This window comes from Taudactylus pleione, unplaced genomic scaffold, assembly GCF_031769625.1.
Source record: "Taudactylus pleione unplaced genomic scaffold, aTauple2 ptg000044l, whole genome shotgun sequence".
NCBI lineage: Eukaryota > Metazoa > Chordata > Amphibia > Anura > Myobatrachidae > Taudactylus > Taudactylus pleione.
In genome coordinates, this window is record NW_028284446.1 from 8,703,273 (window position 1) to 8,725,435 (window position 22,163).

General features: G+C 46.6%; 1 protein-coding gene across 2 annotated transcripts in view; it reads left to right on the plus strand.

The window, feature by feature from the left end:
- Positions 1-8,793: 8,793 nt before the first annotated feature.
- PWWP3A (PWWP domain containing 3A, DNA repair factor) overlaps positions 8,794-22,163 on the plus strand; it is a 119,230-nt gene continuing 105,860 nt past the window's right edge. Inside the window, exons 1-2 of one of the 2 annotated variants that reach the window (XM_088460374.1) lie at positions 8,794-9,127; positions 10,324-10,462. In XM_088460374.1, the coding sequence (XP_088316500.1) occupies positions 10,403-10,462 (60 nt within the window). In that variant the 5' untranslated portion in view covers positions 8,794-9,127; positions 10,324-10,402. Of the gene's footprint in view, positions 9,128-9,286; positions 9,400-10,323; positions 10,463-22,163 lie in introns of those variants that run through there. The other variant, XM_088460373.1, reaches the window with a different exon arrangement.

Below are 22,163 nucleotides of genomic sequence, written 5' to 3' on the forward strand. Positions count from 1 at the left end.
CATGCGCACTAGGGCACCATCGACCCGCTTGCGAGCGCGTCTGAATCAGGCCCAGTGGTTTTTGCTCCAATACAATTGGCAGCACGAACTGAAATTAATGGGACAGTACTGGAACACCCTCCACATAGCCCGGACTTAGCACCCTGTGATTTCTGGGCATTCCCAACCCTGAAAAAATATCTAATTACTTTTCAATCAGCTCATGTATATGTATGTATATAGATCACACACACACACGCGTGTTTGAAAGTTAGTGAACCCTTCAGAATTTTCTATATTTCTGCTGAAATTTGGCCTAAAACTACCTCAGATTTTCACACAAGTCCTAAAAGTAGATAAAGAGAACTAAATCAAAGAAATTAGACAAATTAGACATGCTTACTTTTTTATTGAGAAAATTGATCCAATATCACATATCTGTGAGTGTCAAAAGTATGTGAACCTTTAGGCTTACAGATATTTTTAAGGTGAAACTAGAGTCAGATATTTTAAATATATGGGGTGACAATCAGGTGTGAGTGGACAACCTAACCTGTCTTTTTAAAAAAAAAACAGGGATCTATCAATGTCTGATGTTCACAACACGTTTGTGGAAGTGTATTATGCCACGAACAAAGGAGATTTCTGAGGACCTCAGAAGAAGAGTTGTTGATGCTCATCAGGCTGGAAACAGTTACAAAACCATCTCTAAAGAGTTTGAACGCCACCAATTAACAGTTAGCAGTGTTCACAAAATGCACTTTTTTCGCATTATAGAGAGTGAGGGACCCAGTTTTTAAAAATGTTCGGGTCCTGGAGGACGCATGCTGACTGACATGTGGAAATCCTCAGTGTGTCCCCAGCCAATCGCTGCCGGCAGCCTCTCCCTGTAGCATAGGGATGCCCACCGCTACCTTCTCATCTGCGTCCGACATCATTTGCCAACATAAATACCAGTAGCATTGACCAGCCATGCAGCCCTTGTGGAACGTCTGGCCTATTTCTAATACAGCGTCTCTCCAGACACGCTGTTTAGAAGATAGCAATATCTAATTTTTGCACGCCCATGTAACAATGTTTAAATGGTCAGACACACCTGTGTTTTTCTAACCACCCCATTGCCTCCCCCAAAAGCTAACTACCTGTCACTCACTTTGCATATGGGTTCTCTGAGTATGCAGAATCACAAAACAATCGCTGCACGTGCACAGTGCGGGTTATATGCATACGCAATAGCAAAAATCGGTTGATCTGCGTAAAAATCAGCATTGCCTACATCTCTGAATCAGGTCCTTAAAGTGATGAGTGATTAGCAGTTGAAAACTGCTTGCTTGAGCTTACTAACCCACATAGCCAATCAGCACAGCAGTGCATTACCTACTGTAGCTGCTATTATTGTGTTTAATATTTATTGAGATCTCTACACTATTAATGACCCAAATGATTTTATTTTGCCGGATGATATTTGTGGATTTATCCAAGTTAAATAATTTGATGTGATTATTGCCCAAGCTGCCAATTGCCCCTACCATGAGCACTGTCCCAACTGCTGCCTGCCCTTAGCCTCCTCTCTGCCCCCAGCACTGCACCTGTTGGCTATGGTGACATCAAGGAAATATATTTATAAGCATTATCTGTTTTTACCACAAAATGAGTATGACTTTCCATAGTTTACAGTATGTACAGGGCATATGGGAAGCTCAAAAATCATAAATTGTGATGGGACCCAGAAAATATGGAGAAGGACCCCAATTCTTTAAAGTGAGGGGTCCCTGGGACTCAATTTTTTTTTGCTCAGCACGATCACTGGTCAGACAGATTGTGTACAAATGGAGGAAATTCCAGACCATTATTACCCTCCCCAGGAGTGGTCAACCAACAAAGATCGCGCCAAGAGCTAGGTGTCTAATAGTTCAGGTCACAAAGGAACCCAAGGTAACCTCTAAGCAACTGAAGGCCTTTCTCACATTAGCTAAATTCCAAGATCAGGAAGACACTAAACAATGGTGTGCATGGCAGGATTTCAAGGAGAAAGCTGCTACTCTCCAAAAAGAACATTGCTGCCAGTCTGCAGTTTGCTAAAGATCACCTGGACAAACCAGAAGACTATTAGAACAATGATTTGTGGTCCAAAATAGAGCTTTTGGTTTAAATGAGAAGCGTTGTTTGGAGAAAGGAGAACACTGCATTCCAGCATAAAAACCCCATACCATCTGTGAAACATGGTGGTGGTGGTGGTGGTATCATGGTTTGGGTCTGTTTTGCTGCATCTGGCCCAGGACAACTTGCCATCATTGATGGGAAAATGAATTCTGAGTTTTACCAGAATATTCTAAAGAAAACTGTAAGGACACCTATCCATGAGCTGCATCTCAAGAGAACGTGGGTCATGCAGCAAGACAACGACTCAAAGCACACAAGTCATTCGACCAACGAATGGTTAAAGAAGAATACATTTAAAGTTTCGGAATGGCCAAGTCAAAGTCCTGACCTTAATTAAATTGAAATGTTGTGGAAGGACCTGAAGCGAGCAGTTCATGGGAGGAAACCTACCAATATAACAGAGTTGAAGCTGTTATGTATGAAGGAATGGGGCAACATTCCCCCAAGCTGATGTTCAGGACTAATCAACATACCAGATACTGAAAGCAAAGGTTCACATACTTTTAACACTCACAGATATGTGATATAGGATCATTGCCCTCATCAATAAACTTCCATGGAGGAGTATATGCATACATACAGACAGGGATGCGGCACTCAGGGCTTTGAAATAAATCACACAAAGACTTTCAGCTCGTCAAAGTTTCAATATTAATTCAACATTTTTATCTCCTCACCGTTGTGGTGTGAGTCTTCCCATGTGTCCAGCTGGCGGGCACGCTCCCGATGATGTCACCCTTTGCTATCAGGAGATAAATGCATCTGTGGTAAAAAAAAAATGATGCACAGATCAGTGCAATCCGTGCTGCTAGCATCTGTGATTTAAAAAAATCAATAAGACACACATGCATGGACGGATCCGTCCATGCATCGGTGTAAAAAAAATGTAAACAAGTGTAATTAAAAAAATTAAAAAACACAAAGCACAACCAGCCCCGGGCTTTTCCTGGTTGTCAAAATACAGGGGACAAAAGATGTAGGGGTCTCCTGCATTTTCCATAACCAGCACCGAGCTCTTGCCCTCCTGTAGTTCCACTGTAAAATAAATATTAAAATAAAGACAGTACACTCCCCGTGAAAGTACAAGTTTATTAAAACATACATGCACATACACACTCACTTATACTCACCTTAAGGTTACTTTAGAGGTTCTCACCATTAAAATCAATGGTGAGAAACGTGCATTGGCTGAGAGGCGTAAGGCTCGCCTCCCTCATCCAATGAGCGGTCAGCATCGGGATTTTTATAGCGAATTCCCGCCGCTGAGCAGTCATTCGAGAAGTACCGTCCTTAGAGGTCGGTACTGTGTTCGGTAGTCCACGTATTTTCATTTTGCCAAGACCGGGGATGCCTACAAGGAATGAAGATGAAGTGATCCATGCATAGGAAGAGGGGAGTATGGTATTTATTTTTGTTTTTTTTACAGGTACCCGTGGATTACTACTTGGAGAAGGGGATGTGAATGGCTTCAGGGCTACTAGGTGAGTATGAGTGAGTGTGCATGTTTGTTTTAATAAACTTCTACTTTCACGGTGTGTGTGTGTGTACTGTCTAATATTTCTTTTGCAGTGAAACTACAGGTACCAGGGGGCCTGTAATGTCCCACATGCTGGTACTTGTGGTTCTCCATGTACCAGCATGCGGGGGAGGCTTGCTGGAACCAGTAGGTCTACTACAAAAGACAATATTTTAACTCTTTACTTGCAGCTCATTTTGAACACAATCAACACGGCACCCACCACTTCAGGGGTGCAGGGGGAAGCCCCAGACTATCAGCCCAGTCCTCCGTGCCCTGGAGAGGGGGACCCCTTTATTGGGGGGGGGGTCCCAGCTCCACAAGGATCCCCTGCCTGGGCTGACTAGCGGTCAGGGGTAATGTTTTGGCTGGGGGACGCGGGGAAAGAGTTCCCCTGGCTGTGGCATTATCCCCCCGCTAGAAAGAGATCAGTGCTGGTTATGGATAATACAGGGGACCGCTACACTTTTTGTCCCCTGTATTTCGAAAACCAGGGCCAGCTCGGCTGAGCCCAGCACTGGTTGTGCTAAATACAGGGGACCCCTACATCTTTTGTCCCCTATATTTTGACAACCAGGACAACCCGGTGCTGGTTGTGCTAAATACAGGGGACGCCTATGTCATTTGTCCCCTGTATTCTCACAACCAGGACCGGCTGTGAAAAGCCCGGGGCTGGTTAAGCTTTTGGGGGAGGGGGGGCCACGCCAGGGATGTTTCTTTTTTTTTTTTTCCACACAGATGCACGGACAGATCTCCCCAATCCATGTATGTGCCGGTGGCATTGTACGCGGGCCCAAACGACAGATCGTTCGGGCATAAATACTGATGCCGCCGGATCGTGTACGAGATCGACTGATCTTTCCTGCAGCAGGACAGATCTGACGATATGACAGACGACTTGCGGGTACGCACATCGGCATAGTTATAGTGAGTGGACACTTGCAGTTTGCACATATTATGCACGATCTGTCGTTCCGATGCGTCAAAAACAGCCAGTTCGTGCATAATATCATACAGTGTGTGGGCACCTCAACACACACAAGTTTTTGTAGACTAATTGTTTCACATACATACGATTGAGTCCCAAAGTATTGCTTATTCACATGGTCTTATCTAGAGAGATTAATAGTATATCTATAAAGGGTAATATTTTTTGACACTATAAAATCAAATTTTACATGCAATGAAGTCACTTGCATCTACTGCACCAGAAAGCTGAGAAAGCGCTTTGGGTGTCAGCAGAGTACAGGGTTCCTATAGATAGACCCAATAATGAGTTAGAAATTTTGTAAATAAAAATCCTGACTATGGTTCTTGAAGGCTGTTTATTACAAATTGTGATGGTCATTTCTATAGCACTTACAATTATGAAGAGCTGTACAGAGATTATTTGGCATCTGCATTTGATCAGAGCCAGATAAAGACCCTCCCCAAACCACAGATGCGTATGTGAGCACACACACAGATCTACACATACAAATTGGAAACAAAGAGAAAGGGGGAGACAGATGGGGCAATAGCGGGTGATGTACACATGGAAGTGGGGGTGTCGGAATGCAGACAGTGGAGTACTGAAGAAAGCAGAGGAATGTAGAGAGGTTGTGATCAGTGGTCATGATTGTGCACAGGCAGAAGCTGTACCCCACATGAGAGAATTGCAGAAGCTGGGCAGAGAAAAGAGAGATTGGCACAAGTTGTTCAGGGAGAGGTTAGCAAAAGCTGGGCAGAAAGAGGTGAGAGATTGGCACAAACTGTACAGAGAGACACTTGCACAAGTTTGTCAGAGGGGAGAGACTAGCAGAAGTTGTGTAGAGAATATTGGGGGTGATTCAATTCAGTGCGATGTTGAATAGCTCCAGGAAGGAGTTCCCAGAGATATTCAATTCATCACACTGTAAACCCGCAACTAGAGGATTTCTTCTCACACCCACTTGAGGTGCGAGCAGAAATCCGAGTAAACTAGGGCCGTGATGCTAGTTTCCAGCTTAACGCATGAGTTAGCATCGCGGCCGGCACTTAAGTCAGAGAATGCTGGTTACCGCGACTTAACACCCAACTGGCATCTCCTGACTAAGTGCAGGGCACAGCCTCAGTCACTTGAATAGCTCCGGGAACTCCTTCCCGGCGCTATTCAAAACGCCCTCAATTGAATCACCCCTATAGCAAGAAACAGACAGGGAGTTTTGTCCTGGCACTTTCTCAGCCTTATTTCTGTGTATAAATAATATAACTTTCTCTCAGCAATGTGGCTATAAAATGGAAAGAAAACAATATTATAGTGTATACTGTAGTACAGTGGTTTAGGTGTATGGTAGAATATAAAAACTCACCATATAAAAGGAAGGTGTTGGACAATCTTAACACTGTTGCCCTGTAGTGGTTGCTCAGTGTCATTTTTACATATGGGTGTTCAGTATTGTGATTCCAATACTCAGGAGATGGAAAAAAAAAAAAAAACAACAACAATATAGTGTACATCCTCCAAACCGGACTGGGATTGAAACCCCGACAGCGGCATGTAAGTACCCTAACCCTCCCTTAGGGGTACCTAACCTCCTCCCAGGGGTACCTAACCTTAAACCCCCCCCCCCCGCCCCGCAGCCTAAACCTAGCCCTCCCAGGGGGGTGCCTAACCCTAAGTGCCCCCCGGGGTGCCCTAAACCTAATTCCCCCATGGCTAAGAGGACAGGCACCCCAGACTTACCTCGTTCAGGCCTGCGTCGTCCTGGATTCCGGCGACGGGATTATGATAGGCGTCGGTATCTTGACGCCTATCATGAATCCCTAGCCGGCATTCTGCCGTCAGAATTGTGGGATCAAACCCAGTGATGGATAAAAATGCACTCTCATTTAGTGAACAATTATGAAGCTTGGACATTCATTTGTCTATCCTGATGTTCGTCAAGGCGATTAATATTTACTATAACTAGCCCATAAATCCAGAAGTAAATAAGTCTCAATAAATAAAAGGGTTCAGTTAGATAAATTAAAATAAAGGTTTATCATGGAAATTAAACACTGAACATTTTTGCTAATTAAAACATGGTTGTTTTATGCAATACAATTAAATTGTAATAAATCACAACAAAGGTAAAATATGTGTGTGTGGCATATATATATATATATATATATATATATATATAGGACAGAGAGGTCTTATTTGTGCATTTTTATTTGTTTTCAATATTTTTTTATATATGTATCCATATTATTTTCAAACAGTGCTGAAAAAGTTTTTTTTTAATTTTTAAATGTACAATTTTCCAGTTAATTCTACCAGATCTGGTGACAAATGTGTAGGGCACCTTTTAAAAATTAACATAACCTCATTAGTACTCACTAAAAGTGTTATGACTGGAACTCCGTTTTGTATATAGCAAACAGAAGTAACCTTTATTTACCACTTACGACATCTATAGATGATGTAAGCGGTCAGGTCCTGATTTCCAGCAAAGCTTTTCCAGCTTCAGCGAAGCCTTAGACATTGCTGAATCTCCATGCTGCCTTAGTAAACAACCCATTGCTGGCAGCATTAGGCTTCCAAGAGCTGGGCAAAGATGACCACCAACAATGAGAATGCACATATGTATTAAGATTTCTGCCCCCAGAGTGAGGGAGCGAAAACTCTTCCTTCCAGTGATCCCTGCAAGACCCACAAGGCATCATCCTAGTGCTGATGACCTGTGTCTTACCCCTTGGCTGACACTACTGTGCACGATTGCGATATCTTGCATGTAGCCAGACCCCCGGTGATGTCGGAACAGATTTTTACACATACTGGCAAGTATTCCTGCTGGGATGTAGTTACCATCCCAGGGCCGAAATTGTGACAGCAGTCAGAATGCCGGCGGTAAGTATTAAGATTAGGCACTAGGGGGAGGGTAAAGTATTAGGGAGTGGGTTAGGTTTAGGCTGCGGGGGGTGGAGGGTTAGGGAATGATGGATTTCCCACAGGGGTGGGCAATAAGCGGCCCTCTAGTTGTTGAACTACAAATCCCTGCATGCCTTGCAATAGTTTTAGCATGGCCAAATATTGACAGGGCATGCTGGGATGTGTAGTTCTAAACAGCTGGGGGGCTGCATATTGCACACCCCTAGATTAGGGGGAAGGTTAGGGCACTTACCTAATTGGGTCAGGATTCTGACTGTCGGAATGCCCGTATCCAACCCATCCTGCCGATACGTGAAAAAAATTATAAGCCACAAAAGTGCGCCTACAATTGTATAGGGATGGCGAAACCAGATGTGAGACAGACAATAGGTCGACACATACAAACGGTCGATACAAAGGTCTACATGGAAGAATGTTAACAGATACAAATGGTCTACAGCAGGGGTCTTCAACCCGTGGCCCATCGATAGTTACTGTAGTGCAGACCGCAGTGAGTGCAGTCAACACTACACACAGAAACAAGCAAACCGGCGCCAGTGCTTGTTTTGGCAGCCAGCCAATGAGTCACACAGACTCTCATTGTCTGCTGCACCCACTGCAGGAGACAAGCTGGACTTCGCTCATGAGCTCCATCTTCCTGCTCCCACAGTGGGTGATGGCAGAGATGTCATGACGTCTCTCCCATAATGCAAAGCAGGGCGGCCCGTGAGGACGGCAGCAGGAGCCAGAGCGGGGATTCAGGTGTTTTTTTTTTACGTGTCTTTGTCTGCATTGCTGGGGGAACCACTATTGGGGGGGGGAGCAAAGTCTATATACCGCAGTATAGCTTAGTAGCCCTCAGCTTCGTTGAATTTTTTAATGTGGCCCACATTGCCTCAAAGGTTGAAGAACCCTGGTCTACAGAGACAAAAGGTCGACATGTAAATGGTTGACACACACATTATGCGATTTGTTGCCATGGCCAAATTCTCCATTTCTAAAACCCGCACTTTAGTAGATATACCCCAAGAGTAGATGCCATATTCTCCTGCTGCTTAGCTAAGCTGCTGGTGTCCGGCGTCCGCATCTGAAAATAACCTCCAGCCATCGGAGAGCTGCATCCGATGACTGGCAACTATCGAATTCCCGATATTCGATAGAATAATCGATAGTTGCTAACCATCGGCTTTCGATGTATTGTCCATCTTCATCCCTACTACCACCACCACCAGTATGTTTTCTGGACATGTGAGGCTACCAACCCCAGCACACACGGGGAAACATTCAAATTCAACACACCTACTAGGCCCTGGCCGGGAATGGAGCTGAGAGCTCGAACACAAGAAACAAGCAACAGCGCGTGTGGAGTTACAACACCCGATACAGGAGCGCAGGGGGCAATAAGCTTCTGGTAATACACTGATCTGCTGCTGGGTCCAACTCCGTGCTATCACGTGGGCTCGGAGGAGGCGCTCGCACACCCACAATGGAGGCAGCAACATGGGCGGCCCGCACGTAGCTGTTCAGTACTCGCCTCATCCACCAGTCTCCAGGCACCAACTTGGCCGCCCGCTGCCTGTTCTACTATCAGGGAGGAGGTAACAATACATACGGGGAGGAGAGGGGTGGAAGTCTCCAGCAGCGCTCTGTTCCCGCATTGGCCACCGCTAGGGGCGGGAGAGAAGCGACGAAACAGAACAGTCACTAGTAGTTGGGTTACTGGGAGGGAGGAGGAGGAGCGACACCGGGGGAGAGGGGCTACTTCCAGAATGGGCGGGTGGGCGTCTGTCAGTCACCCGCAAGGCGGTTTTGGAACACAACCGCTGACCCAGATGAGTAATCAGAGACTTATCGGCCTGTGAGATGACCGGTAGGTGGCTGTGCGGCACCGGGACACTCTGATGTCCGGACGCCTGTGTGATGAGTGCGATGTGTGTGTGCTCCCCGGTTCCCTCCGTGGGCAGTGTCAGTACGTGTATATTGTACACAGCAACTCCGTACTGGCGCCACCGCCCACTTACACTGTGATTCTCTCTCTCTCTCTCTCTCGTTTGCCAATGTTATACACAGTATGTGTCTAGTATCTCAGTCCTAGTGAGCAATTCATATTTAAAATACATGAAACTTTCCTATCCACACAGCGCCTGCAGCCTATGGGGGTGATCGCCTTGCAGACATTTGTACATAGGCTGCAGGCACTATGTGTGGGTAGGAGAGTTTCATGACTAGATTGATAACGCTCATGCTGAATAAATAATGTTGGCGTGTTGATGGGGGACTTTATAACATTGCTTTGGTTATGTTTATTGGTTCTCCATTAGGGATAAATATTTGTTTATAAAGAAACGTAACCTTTGTTTCCAAAGCTGAAGTACCCGGCGTTGCTTGGATTTAAATCTTCAAGTTATTCTGTTAGGATTCCCAGACCAATCGCCACCACTTTGACGTTTTCATCCAAATCCATCCAATAGAAGGCCCAGAACAGGCTCCCCGGGTCAAAGTTCTGCCCAGCATACACCAATGGGAGGTCCAACCGCGACCCTAACCCCCCTCCCCCTCTAAAACCTGGACAGGATCTAACTGGACCTCCTCACGTTGGTTCATCCCAATCGGTAGAGTGGTGTCCGAATGCATAATCGGACAGACAGACAAGACCATTGAATTTTATATATGATATATTTACATCATATAATAAACACATTTTCATTTACTTTATTACATTAAATATTCTTGAACTGCTCGTTAAATTACCAAGTGAATAAGTTCTCATGCACTAAAGCCTATTTATTTTTAGGCACCCATGGATTGATTTTATAATGCTGGTTTATGTGACCAGTAGCCGGTCCATCCATATTAGAACTACATGAAGGTGAATGATGGAAATGCCGGAGTACCTCTTCTGCGAGTGGGAGAGCCGCTTATGGCCAGCAAAGGTGGGTGGCAGAACATTTGCCTGGCTGTCTAGATCAGTGCTGTGCTTATGTGGTGCCTAATGATCCTAGCTCCTCCATGCTTGGGTAACAATACACTGAGCTGTAAATTTGGGAAGCAATATGAAGCTCTTACACTCATGTTAGCACACAGTAACCTACTACTTGAGGTAGTGATGGAAAGAATATAGCTGAAACAGAACTTTGCAAGAGGATCATGATGATCACAAGGGCCATTACATGCATACTATGTAGTTTGCATTTTTATTCTTCTATTCAACCCTTGTTGCCTCAAGTATCAATGTGAACAACCCTTATGATTATCATTAGTATGTATAATCCCTTTTAAAGGCTAAACGGGAATAACGCATGGTGAATACCTGTGTTCATAAACAGTAAAAACAACTTTGCACTACTCTTCTTCACACTCATTGAGTATATTGATGAGCAGTTATTCCTCTGATGCTGCCCATCCACTACAAGATGCACGATTACAACTCCGTCGTCAGACATTCAGTGTATGCAGATTAATCATCTGCAAACATGGCAACCTGACGGCGGTCGTCTAGTTGCCTGTCATGTTCGGGCGATGATTGATGTTAAAAAGGACCAGTGTGTGCGTGCGCGCGCATCGCTAGTCGTTATTAACATTTTACTGCCCGATTTGCGGGCGATTACCAAGCGATAACGACCGTTATCACTCCATCGCTAGGTTTAATCGCCTAGTGGATGGGCAGCATTAATGGGACACTGTCACCAAAACAAAAGAAAAAGAAAACCTTCTTTAAGTAAAAAAAAAAAACCTTTCTTTAAAAATTCCTTGTACGGCTTGTAATGGCATGAGTTTTACTCTTGTTCCCTGCTCCACCACACTTGATGGTGTTTCCTGGATTGGCTGCAACCAATTGTTGTTGGCTACTCCTACACCAGCCACCAATGGAGATTCCCCAGTTGTAGGAGGTTGTCTCTACTACTTCAGAACTGTTTATTGGCACCTGGAACCTACACTTCTTTGGTAGGAATGTGCAGCTGCTTGTTTTATCTTGTTATTAGTGCCGATAATCTGTTCGGGCAGCATATTTGAAATATACTTTTTATTTTTGTGTATGATGAGAGAATGGGGGGGGGGGAAATATTTTTCTTTGATTATTCCCAAATATATTTCTAAGCCAGGGCTCGACAAAACCCGGGGGCCAGGTTGCCATGGCGACCAGATTTGGTTGCCTGGCAACCAGATTTTTAGCAGGACCTGTAGTCAGTGGCGGGCTGGGGGGGAGGGTGCCATGTGCCCCCCGGGCCGCAGTGCCATGCGGGCCGTCTGTGTCTCTGTAACACAGACTGCACTGTGCGTGTAGCGCTGACCGGACGGAGAAAAGCAGCAATAATCTTTAAGGAGAATGTTAGGAGAAAAGGGGCTGGGGTTTAGGGGTCTATTTATTATCACTTAATTTGTACAAAAGCAGGTAAAATTCAACATTTTCACCTACTTTTGGAGAAATTAAGTTTGGGGCCATTCATCATAAAGGTAACGCAGGAGATATCTGCGCTTTCTCTCTCGATGTGGTCCGCTGTCCCCATACACTAGTATGGGGACCTAATTTAATCAAGCTCCAAAAATACAATATTTTCAGAGCATGACTGTGTGAAAATTCACCATCTTCAGATGGCTCCCGCAACCCGCTTCTTTGCTATATGAAGGAGTCCCTTTGGTATCCCTCCGCCCATCCTGCTCCTTCTGCCGTTGCTTTGAACTAGAGGTCACGCAGGCGCTCTAGCATTGCCGAAAGGAGTAGTGAAAACATTCAGGGAGAGATCTGATTTTCAGATCGTCTGCCTCTGCCCCGGAGCAATTATGAATTGCTCCGGCGCGTGCCAAGAGTAGGAATATTTATCAGGGTCCGCCCAGACCCCGATAATCAACACTGAATACGCCTCTTAGTGATGAAAAATAAATTTGCCCCCACCCCATCGCCGGAGCTGCAATTTAGACACTTTTTCTCAAGCTCCACTATTGCTTCTCACTGCTCCGGATTAAAATTGTCAGAGGGGAAGCTTGGTCTTACACCTCCCTCTAGTTTTGCCAGTTCCGATGATGATGATGTATATTATCTTCAAAAAGACATAGAATTCATAAATAGTTCTGTTACATGTCTTAGGGGTCTATATATATCAAGCGTTTGGTTTTTTTTTTTCTTCATAAAATTAAGTGGAAACTGCAGTTCACAGAAATCTCCGTCAAAGTGCTAATTAGCACTGCAGATCACAGTACCTATTATTATCAATGGGGATTACGAGCAGACCCCTATGTACCAAAGTCTGGTTCCTTTAGTTTACACCATCTTCAGATGGTGTAAATTGTTATAAGCCTACAGAAGCTTACGAGCAGGAGAGAGATCTTTCGATCTCTTGCAGCCTTTGGCCAACAGAGGAAGCGCGTTGTTAGTTTCCACAAACATGAAAGACTTCTACAATTTGCCGGGGATATAATTCGTAGGGACAGAGGTTACTGCTACCGCTGCCCCTGCAAGTTCCCCTTTGTACATAGCAGTAGATATATTCATTAAAAATGAAAATATCCTCTGTAATATTGAAATCACGGGACTTAACGCCATTTCCTCTTTAAAATTATATTTGCTAACCGCTAATGGATCGTTGGGGGCTATCCAATTGGCCCCGAAGTTCGGCCCAATGTCGAAATTTATCAGGGATTTTTCTTCCAGGACCAGATGTGTCCCCAAAAAATAATCACTAAAAGTGCTGTGTTTTTACCACTGCAATGGTGAAAAGACACAAGTTCACGGTCCTATCATGGATTCTATGTGTTTTCGGCCGAATAATCCTATTTGATCAGCTGATCAAATAGGATACCGTGATAAAACAAAAAAGTCGAAAGCGGGGATTAGCTGAGAGAAATCCCAGTTTTTCTGCTCCTGGAAATATATCAGGGAGAATTGGATTCCATGTCTAAATAATAGAAAACCACCTGTGGAAAGAAAGTATTTAAATTTAAGATCTGTCAACTGTACTTACCTAGAAGTTCTGAAATGCATTACATTTCAGGGAATAATAGGATCCAAGCAAGGAGAAGTCACACCAGGCCCTGAGGTCAGTGTAGTCATCAAGAAATGGTTAGGCGTAAAGCTAATGCGCATGCAGTAAATCCTGTAAGACAATAGCACCCAGGTTTAGAAGCAAAGTTTAAGGGCATTTAAGTTGTATAAGCATTGGTTACATTAAGGTGTGACAGCACATGGCACGTTTAGGTGCAACCTCTTTCTTGAGGTGCAAGATGACCATTTTATTTAGGACTTTTTTTTTTTTTTTAATGAAAAATTTAGTTTTAAATGTTTCACATATACAGTATCTTTATTCAAGTCCATATCATGGATGAGATCCTGTAGATAATTAAGAACTTTCTTAGAATTTTTTAAATTTTTTGTATCTGATAATTCTGTGGACCATTCACCAGAGCAGGTGGTGATAAAGAAATGCGGTAGATAAATTAAGACAATATGTATTGGATTTTATTACTTATTAGAATTTGGATCCTAGTAGATTGACAATGAATCTAAAGGCCCCCATACACAGTGCAATTCAAAGTTTGTAAGATGTGTTGTACGATTGCCCTTGAAATTCTTCATACGATTGATCGTTACACTTCTATGCATCTTATCCTATGATCGTATCACATTGTACTCAAAAGATCGTAGATCTTACTGTTTTGCAGTAAGATCTACGACCCAACTATACGACGCATCGTATACACACAGAAACAACACACTATATGCACGATTGATCGAAATCGTGCAAAAAAAAATGTTTAAAAATCGCACCGCGTATGGGTCGCTTAACTTCTTAAATATGTACTTAGGATTAATTGGTCTGGCCAATGCTTTCAGGATGAGGAGAGCAAGAAAAATACAAGTTACTACCTGTTCATTTGCAAAGTGCTCTGAAAGAAAAAAAACCAAAACACTAAATCATGACACAATTGTTGGTAGGGATTCCATAACTCTTGAATGTTTGATCTACAAATATCACAGCATTATTTTGTCTGAAATAAGGTAAACAGGACAAGGTATGTTTTGTTGGATGAAGTCTTTTTGTCTTGATTTGTTAAATTATTGTAAGCGTAAGGATAGTGAGATGTATCGCATACAAAAAAAACTAAAAAAAGTGTTCCAAAAGGGGACACTTATGGGGTGAAGTATATTATGTTTTAAACTTTGATATGCATTAAAATTTGTATTCCACTAATATAGTGAAAAATAGTAAAGTTCTGAAGCTTGAGTACCCAGTGAAGGCACTTCTATCTTTGGACATAGGCACTCCGACTGGCCTGTGGCTACGCAGCCCCGTACTCAGATGGCTTTGATGCACTGTATCATGACACATTACTCCTATCACTATAATTAAACTTTTCTGCGATTTGTGCCATGATAGCCTCTATCCTGTTTTGTACCAAACAGGATAGCCTTCCTTGACCAATTGTATCATTAAATCTTAGCTACCCAACAGACTGTCGGCTTCCATGCTTTTTCCCTCTTTGGTCTCTGTCAGTTCGTACTTACTTTGGCTGACCTTGTGTACGCCACAAGCCTTACATTTTTGGAAATACTGACCCTCTTGTCTCGCCATAATGATTTTAGACTGAAGTGGCAAAAGTCATGGGATAGATGCCAAGTATCGTGTAAGACCCCCCTCTAGCTCGGCGAAGAGCAGCAACTTGACATGGCATCAATTCCACAAGTGGACTGAATACCTCTGGAGAGATGTTGACCCATGCCGTCTGGATAGCTTCCCACAGCTCCCTGATAGTTGTAGGTGCAAGATCTTTGGTGCAAATGGACCTTTCCACTACGTCCCATAAATGCACAATCCGATTCATGTTTGGCGAACGTTGTGGCCACACAATTTGTCGGAACTCTCCAGAATGCTCCTCTAACCAATTCAACTTGAGACTGACAGTGCATTATCTTGCTAAAATATTCTATCGTTGTGGGGTTACATGAGGTCCACATAGGGCTGCAAATGGTCATCAAGCAATGCAGCGTAGCAGTTACCGGTCATTGGTTTGTTCAGGCAGACCAGCAGACCCCACCCATGCCACGTGAACACCCCCCACACCATTATGGAACCACCACAGCCTGCATGGTGCTTTGACAATTGGGGTCAAGGGCTTCATGGAATCTGTGCCACAACCGAACCCTACCATCAGCCAGGCACAACTGGAACCATTACTCATGGGACCACGCCCCATGTTGCCAGTCCTCTGTGGATGTACAGTGGTTTCCCAAAAAATATATATTCTGAGATTATTAAGAATAAGAGAATATACATATCATTATGAAATTTCTACAGTATGCCCTTATAATTGTCGAATGTCATGCGGTGCTGAACTAGGGATGTTCTACTTGGTAAGAGACTAGTGATCAATGCTCATATTGTCTCCTTCATGTAACTTTTAAAAGATCCCACAGATCTTTTCCCCCAAAAAAGATGTTTCATTGTGAGGATAAAGCAGATAAGAAAAAAAAAAATATATATATTATATAATTTTCTGTAAGTAATAAACCAGAACATAGTGCAGTATTGTTTAGTTAAAAGTTTAAATTGAACGGCCGTTATATTATGTGCATGTCGGCCAGTGTGTACAGACAATGTCTGTGAACCACGTTGTTCAGACATATTGCGTTGGCTGTGCAGCACAGCCAATGGCAGGTATCTGCAAACCACTCGTACACTTGATGCAGAGGCCAACGGGGAGGGGCTCGTGATGAGACCTCCGGCCATCGGGACCTGTGGCCAGAGGTGCAGTGATGGTTGTTCAGTGTGTATGAACCACCTTAATATCTTTCCTCTTAGGATCATCCTATTTATGTGATTGTTTCTGGGTGTATGAAGTGGTATATTTTCAGCACATTATTTACAGAACATTTTAGCATATGCAGACATTTTAGGTTTGTTTAATAATTTAGAACAACACTTCTCAAACTGTGTCACGCCCAAAACAAAATGCAAGGACAGCAGAACAAAGGGGTGCTTTCACCCCTGCTCCACGGGTTTGTCCTATCTGCCCCCTAGCTTTATGCAGCATCAGAGTAGAGACAGAAGCAGACAGGCAGCTGCAGACGTCTATTAAGGAGAGGGGCCGGTAGTAGGCAGCCATAGGTTTAGTAGCAGAGGAAAGAAGTCCTAAAGTAAACTACAATTCTTAATGAAAAGGGGGCTTTGGTACATATAGAACTGCTGGGAGTGTGTGCTTCGGGCACAATAAGGTTCTTTAAATCGGGGCTCGACAAATCCCGCCAGCCAGGTTGCCATGGCTACCAGTTTTTGCTGCCTGGCTACTATATTTTGCAGTGAGGGAGGAAGCAGATCCTCATCAGCTCCGGCGGAGATTTGTGCCTATAGTATTGCGGTGTTCATATCATGCACAGGAGTGCATGTGCTGAGTGTCGCCTGCGGTGACTGCTGTGCCTCTGTCCGTCCCAGCCTGCACTGACAACTCCTCTCCATCCTGGCCTGCTCTGATCCCTGCTGTCTGTCCCAGTCTACGCTGATACTCCTGTACGTCTCCGGCTGTCTACTGTCTCCTATCTCCTGCTGCATAGAGTTCTCCGGTAGTAGGGTCTATGGTGTGACCATGAGGGGAGGGGGTTTTTATTGTACTTTCTGGTACCATTATTTTTTGTGAAATGTGGTCTGTTGTTACTGGGGGGTGGAGCAGGGGAGCTGTTAATTTTACTGTATCCATTCAACTGTGACCATTTCTACTTCAGGGTCCATAGGGGGTCCACAGGGTTGACCATGGGGTATAGCTGGATCTGGATCCATGGGCACCACGCAGTTAAAGCTTTAGCTGCTCCCAGGATGCACTTGGGTCCGTCCTCCTCTATACCCCGCCCCCGAGCCACAGCACCTCAGTTTGAGTTGGTGCCCGGCCGGAGTCGGGTCACCTGCGCAGGGGGGCTGCAGGAGCAGCCCCCAAAAGCTTTTTATTTAAAAAAAAAAAAAAAAGAGCCTGTTAGATTTTTTAAACAGAGGCTCTCTAGTATGGCAGCGACGGGCTGTCTATGCAGACGCCCACGCTGCCGCTCTCCTTCCCCGCTGGCGCCGCGACACCAGTACTGCACTGGGGATCACGGCGGGGGGGGGGGGGGGCCAGAGTCCGTACTAGCCGGACTCTGGGTACCTCCCTGGACTGCTGCCAGAGTCGCCGGGGATAAGGTATTGCCTGCAAATGCAGTCCTTTGCCCCCGGTCCTAGGGGACAGACCGGGGGCTGCTAGCGGTGGCGGCGGGCTCCCCCTCTGAGGAGGCATACCCCGTTGGACCACTAGACAGGAAGCCGGCAAGCCCTGGGGTTAATAGGCTAGCCAGGGGAGGAAGCCTTCCCTGTCTTGCGGCTCCTCCCCTCAGCTCAGCGCGCCTTTCAGCACGCAGTCTGGCATCGCTGAGCTGCAGACTCTTCGGCCACTCCTCCTCTGAGGTCTCTGGTGGCCATTTTCTCTGTGGCAGCGCAGATCTCAGGGAGCACGCGGACCGGTCCCCCTGTGTACCTCTCCCCCGATTTAAGGACAGTGTACACAGCACTATAGCCCTCCAAGACACTGAATCTGGGTAGGTTGATTGTAGTGGAAAGGTGCAGGGAGTATATCTTCTCTGCATGGTATGTGACTTTTGCTAGTGCTGCCTGTCTGTGCTTATTTTCCGCTTACTGTCAGCTTATACCTGTCCCTTTACTTCTCCTACAAGCCCTACAGGTGTGTGGGGGAGGGGCGTTTTCTACAGACCTCAACTATATAAATCACGTATTTGTGAGGTCCGTCACATACAGTTGTGTGCTACACAGTACCATATTGTGGGCTGTTGTTCAGCACACCGGTGAGTGCGTTTACTTCTGCCCTGTTGCCAGATATATTTTTTTGTCTATATAATATATTCTGTCATGTCAGACGAGGAGGTTGAGCGCTCAGTGGCTCCGGTGTTGGCCTCGGACGCTGTTCTGCAGGAGTGGATAGGGAGGATTTGTCACAGGATGGCCTGTGTAGTCGGTGCCAGGTGGCTCCTGGCCCATCCAGACCTTCTCTGACGCAGGAACCACCGTGGGCGATGTTTTCTCAAGTGCTGGTGTCTATTGCGGACCGTCTGTCGGTCCCGACTGCTCTCCCTACTAGGGCGTTACCCCAGCCGACCATCCCCCATTCCCCGGGTGTCCCGCAGTTGTTGCGGAGTCCTCCTGGGTCTCAGTCTGTGGGTCCATATACGGGGTTGCCTATGTATATACAGGCTTCCCCTGTGCCGCAGCAGCCTGCAGTACCTTTTCAGGCCCCTATGGCGACTCCTCCACCCTGGGTGGATGTGCTCTCCAACTCCGTGCAAAATTTGGCGGCCGCATCCTCTGCTTTTCAGTCAATGTTGTAGACTGACATGCCTTCTAGGGTTTCAAAACGCCCACTCATGGCGCGGGCGGCTCAGGTATCGGACTCAGAGGGTTCCTCAGATGATGGGGAGGTCCCTGATGACTCTGACTCGGACGCCTCGGTCCAGGAAATGGATACCAAGTCGTCCATTAATGTGCAAGCACTGGTTAGGGCGGTGCGTGCCATTCTTCTTATAGAGGATGAGGCACCGGCTCCTAAGTCAAAGTATCCTAGTTTCAAAAAAAACTAAGGTGGCTTCTGCGGTGTTTCCCCTGTCGGATCAGTTGACGGATCATATGGCGGTAGCTTGGCAGGCGCCCAGTAAGAGATTCCTTTCTCAGAAGCGGTTGGCTTCTAATTATCCCTTCCCTGAGGCACATTGTAAAAAATGGGAAACTCCACCGGTGGTGGATTCCCATGTCACCCGTTTAACTCGGGGCGCTACCTTACCATTACCGTCTATATCCTCACTGAAGGATCCTACGGACAGGAAAGTTGAGACTTGCTTAAAGTCTATTTACTCCCTCTCCGGGGCGGTGGCCCGACCGTCCATGGCCATCTCCTGGGTGGCCAAAGCCATTGAAGGGTGGGCCAATGCATTGGAAGATACCTTCCCAGACGACGCTCCGGATGTCCAGAGGGCGTTGTTGGGTCAGATGAGGGACGCTGCTTCTTACATTGGGGAAGCCTCTTTAGATGCTAGTTTGCTGACTTCGCGGGTATCGGCTGCAGCGGTGTCTGCCCGCCGATCCTTATGGTTGCGGTCCTGGAGAGCGGACTCTGATTCAAAGAAAGGCCTGGAGGCCTTACCTTTCAATGGGGAATTACTATTTGGTCCGGACTTGGACAAAATAGTGGATACCCTGGCTAAATCCAAGTCTGCTTTCCTCCCTTCGGCGGCACTGCCTGCTAAGGTTCGGAGTTCGGCTTTTTGTTCCTTTCGGGTTCAGGGTAAGGCAAAAGGTCAGTCCTTCCCGAGACAGTCGGCGAGTAAGACTGCCTCTAAACCCAAGAAGCAAGCCTGGAGTGCTCTGCGCCCTTCTTCCAAGCAGGAAGATAAACCTGCGGCCTGATGGGATGGGCCTCCCACTGGGGGACCTCAGTGTGGGAGGCCGACTTCTTCTATTTGCCCAGTGCTGGCACAATTCCACCACGGATGCCTGGGTTCGAGAAGTGGTCTCCCAGGGGTACGCCCTGTCTTTTCGGCACAGACCACCCCACCAGTTTTTCTGCACGAGTCCTTCTCAGGACAAGACCAAGGCGTTACAGATTCAGAAGGCTACAGAGTCCTTGCTGAAGGCAGGGGTCATTGTTCCCGTTCCTCAATCACAACGAGGGACGGAGTATTATTCGTCTCTGTTTCTGGTGCAGAAACCCAATGGTTCTCATCGCCCTATCCTCAACTTGAAGTCTCTGAACAAATTCCTCAGAGTTCCCAAGTTCAGGATGGAAACGTTACGTTCCATCATTCTGGCGATGGAACCGGGGGATTACATGGTGTCCCTGGATATCCAGGACGCCTACCTCCATGTTCCGATAGCACCTTCGCACCAGAGGTATCTGAGGTTCGCTATCAGTTCCGGGCGCTACCCTTTGGCCTCTCCACGGCACCGAGGGTGTTCACGAAGATTATGGCGGTCATGGCCGCACATTTTCGGAACCAGAATGTACGGCTGCTGCCGTATTTGGACGACCTCCTGTTGCTGGCGAGCTCCCCAGAGGTACCGCTTCAACATCTCCACCTGACGATCACTTGCCTGCAAGCACACGGGTGGTTGATAAATTGGAAAAAGTCCTCCCTGATTCCATCACAGTGGATGGTTCATTTGGGAGCCCTGCTGGATTCGCGTCAGCAAAGGATCTTCCTGACTCCGGAGAAGATCGCCTCCCTACAGCTGCGGATACGCAGTTGCCTGAGCAGTTGCCGCCTGTCGGTCTATTCGGCTATGAGAGTTCTGGGGTCCATGGTGTCGACATTCGACATGGTGGAATTTGTCCAGTTCCATTCCCGGCCCCTGCAGGGGCTGATTCTGTCGGAATGGAACAGGTTACCTCACCGGATCCGCTCTCTGGTGCTGGTGTTGTCTCCGGAGGTTCGGCAATCTTTGGCTTGGTGGCTTCAGACAGCTCATCTGGTCAAGGGGCGCCCCTTTTGGATCCCGGACTGGGTCCTGCTCACGACGGATGCCAGTCTCCGGGGTTGGGGGGCAGTGACCGGCTCATTGTCTCTCCAGGGTCGTTGGTCTGCGGAAGAAGCAATTCTCCCCATCAACATCCTGGAACTGCGGGCAGTATACAGGGCCTTGCAGTCGTCCGGTCCCGCTCTTCAGGGAAGGGCGGTACAGGTGCAGTCCGACAACGCCACCACGGTGGCGTATATCAACCACCAAGGAGGAACTCACAGTCGGGCAGCGATGTCGGAGGTGTCTCGCATCCTGACTTGGGCGGAGTGTCACATTACAGCGATCTCGGCGGTCTACATCCCTGGAGTCCTCAATTGGGAAGCGGACTTCCTCAGCCGTCATGACGTGCATTCCGGGGAATGGTCGCTTCACCCAGAGGTGTTTCAGCTACTCGTGGACAGGTGGGGACTGCCGGAGCTGGACTTGATGGCCTCCCGTCACAATCACAAGTTGCCCGTTTACGGGTCAAGGACAAGAGACGCAGGCACAAGTCTGGTGGACGCGCTGTCGGTGAAATGGACGTTTCACCTGGCATATCTGTTTCCTCCGATATCCCTACTTTCTCGGGTTCTCCGGAAATTCAAGCAGGACGGCGGCACGCTCGTGCTGGTGGCTCCGGCGTGGCCCAGACGTCCTTGGTAGTCCGATCTTAGGAGCCTCTCCATCAACGCTCCGTACCTTCTTCCTCAGCGTCGGGACCTGTTGTCTCAAGGGCCCTGCCTTTACCCGGATCTGGGTCGGCTGTCTTTGACGGCGTGGCTCTTGAGACAGCCGTCTTGAGGTCTCGGGGCTTCTCCAGTTCGGTTATTGGTACCATGCTCAGGGCACGCAAGCCTGCTTCAGCACGGATTTATCACAGGGTGTGGCACACTTACTTTCAGTGGTGTGAGTCCAGACATTATGATCCTCAGGTGTTCCGAGTTTCTAGGATCTTGGAATGTCTTCAATCTGGATTGGACCTCGGCTTACGCCTTGCATATCTGAAGGTTCATGTGTCCGCCTTGTCCGTGTGGTTTCAACGGCGGATTGCTATACTGCCGGATGTTCATACCTTTTTCCAAGGTGTTCTCAGGATCCAGCCTCCCTTTGTGCCTCC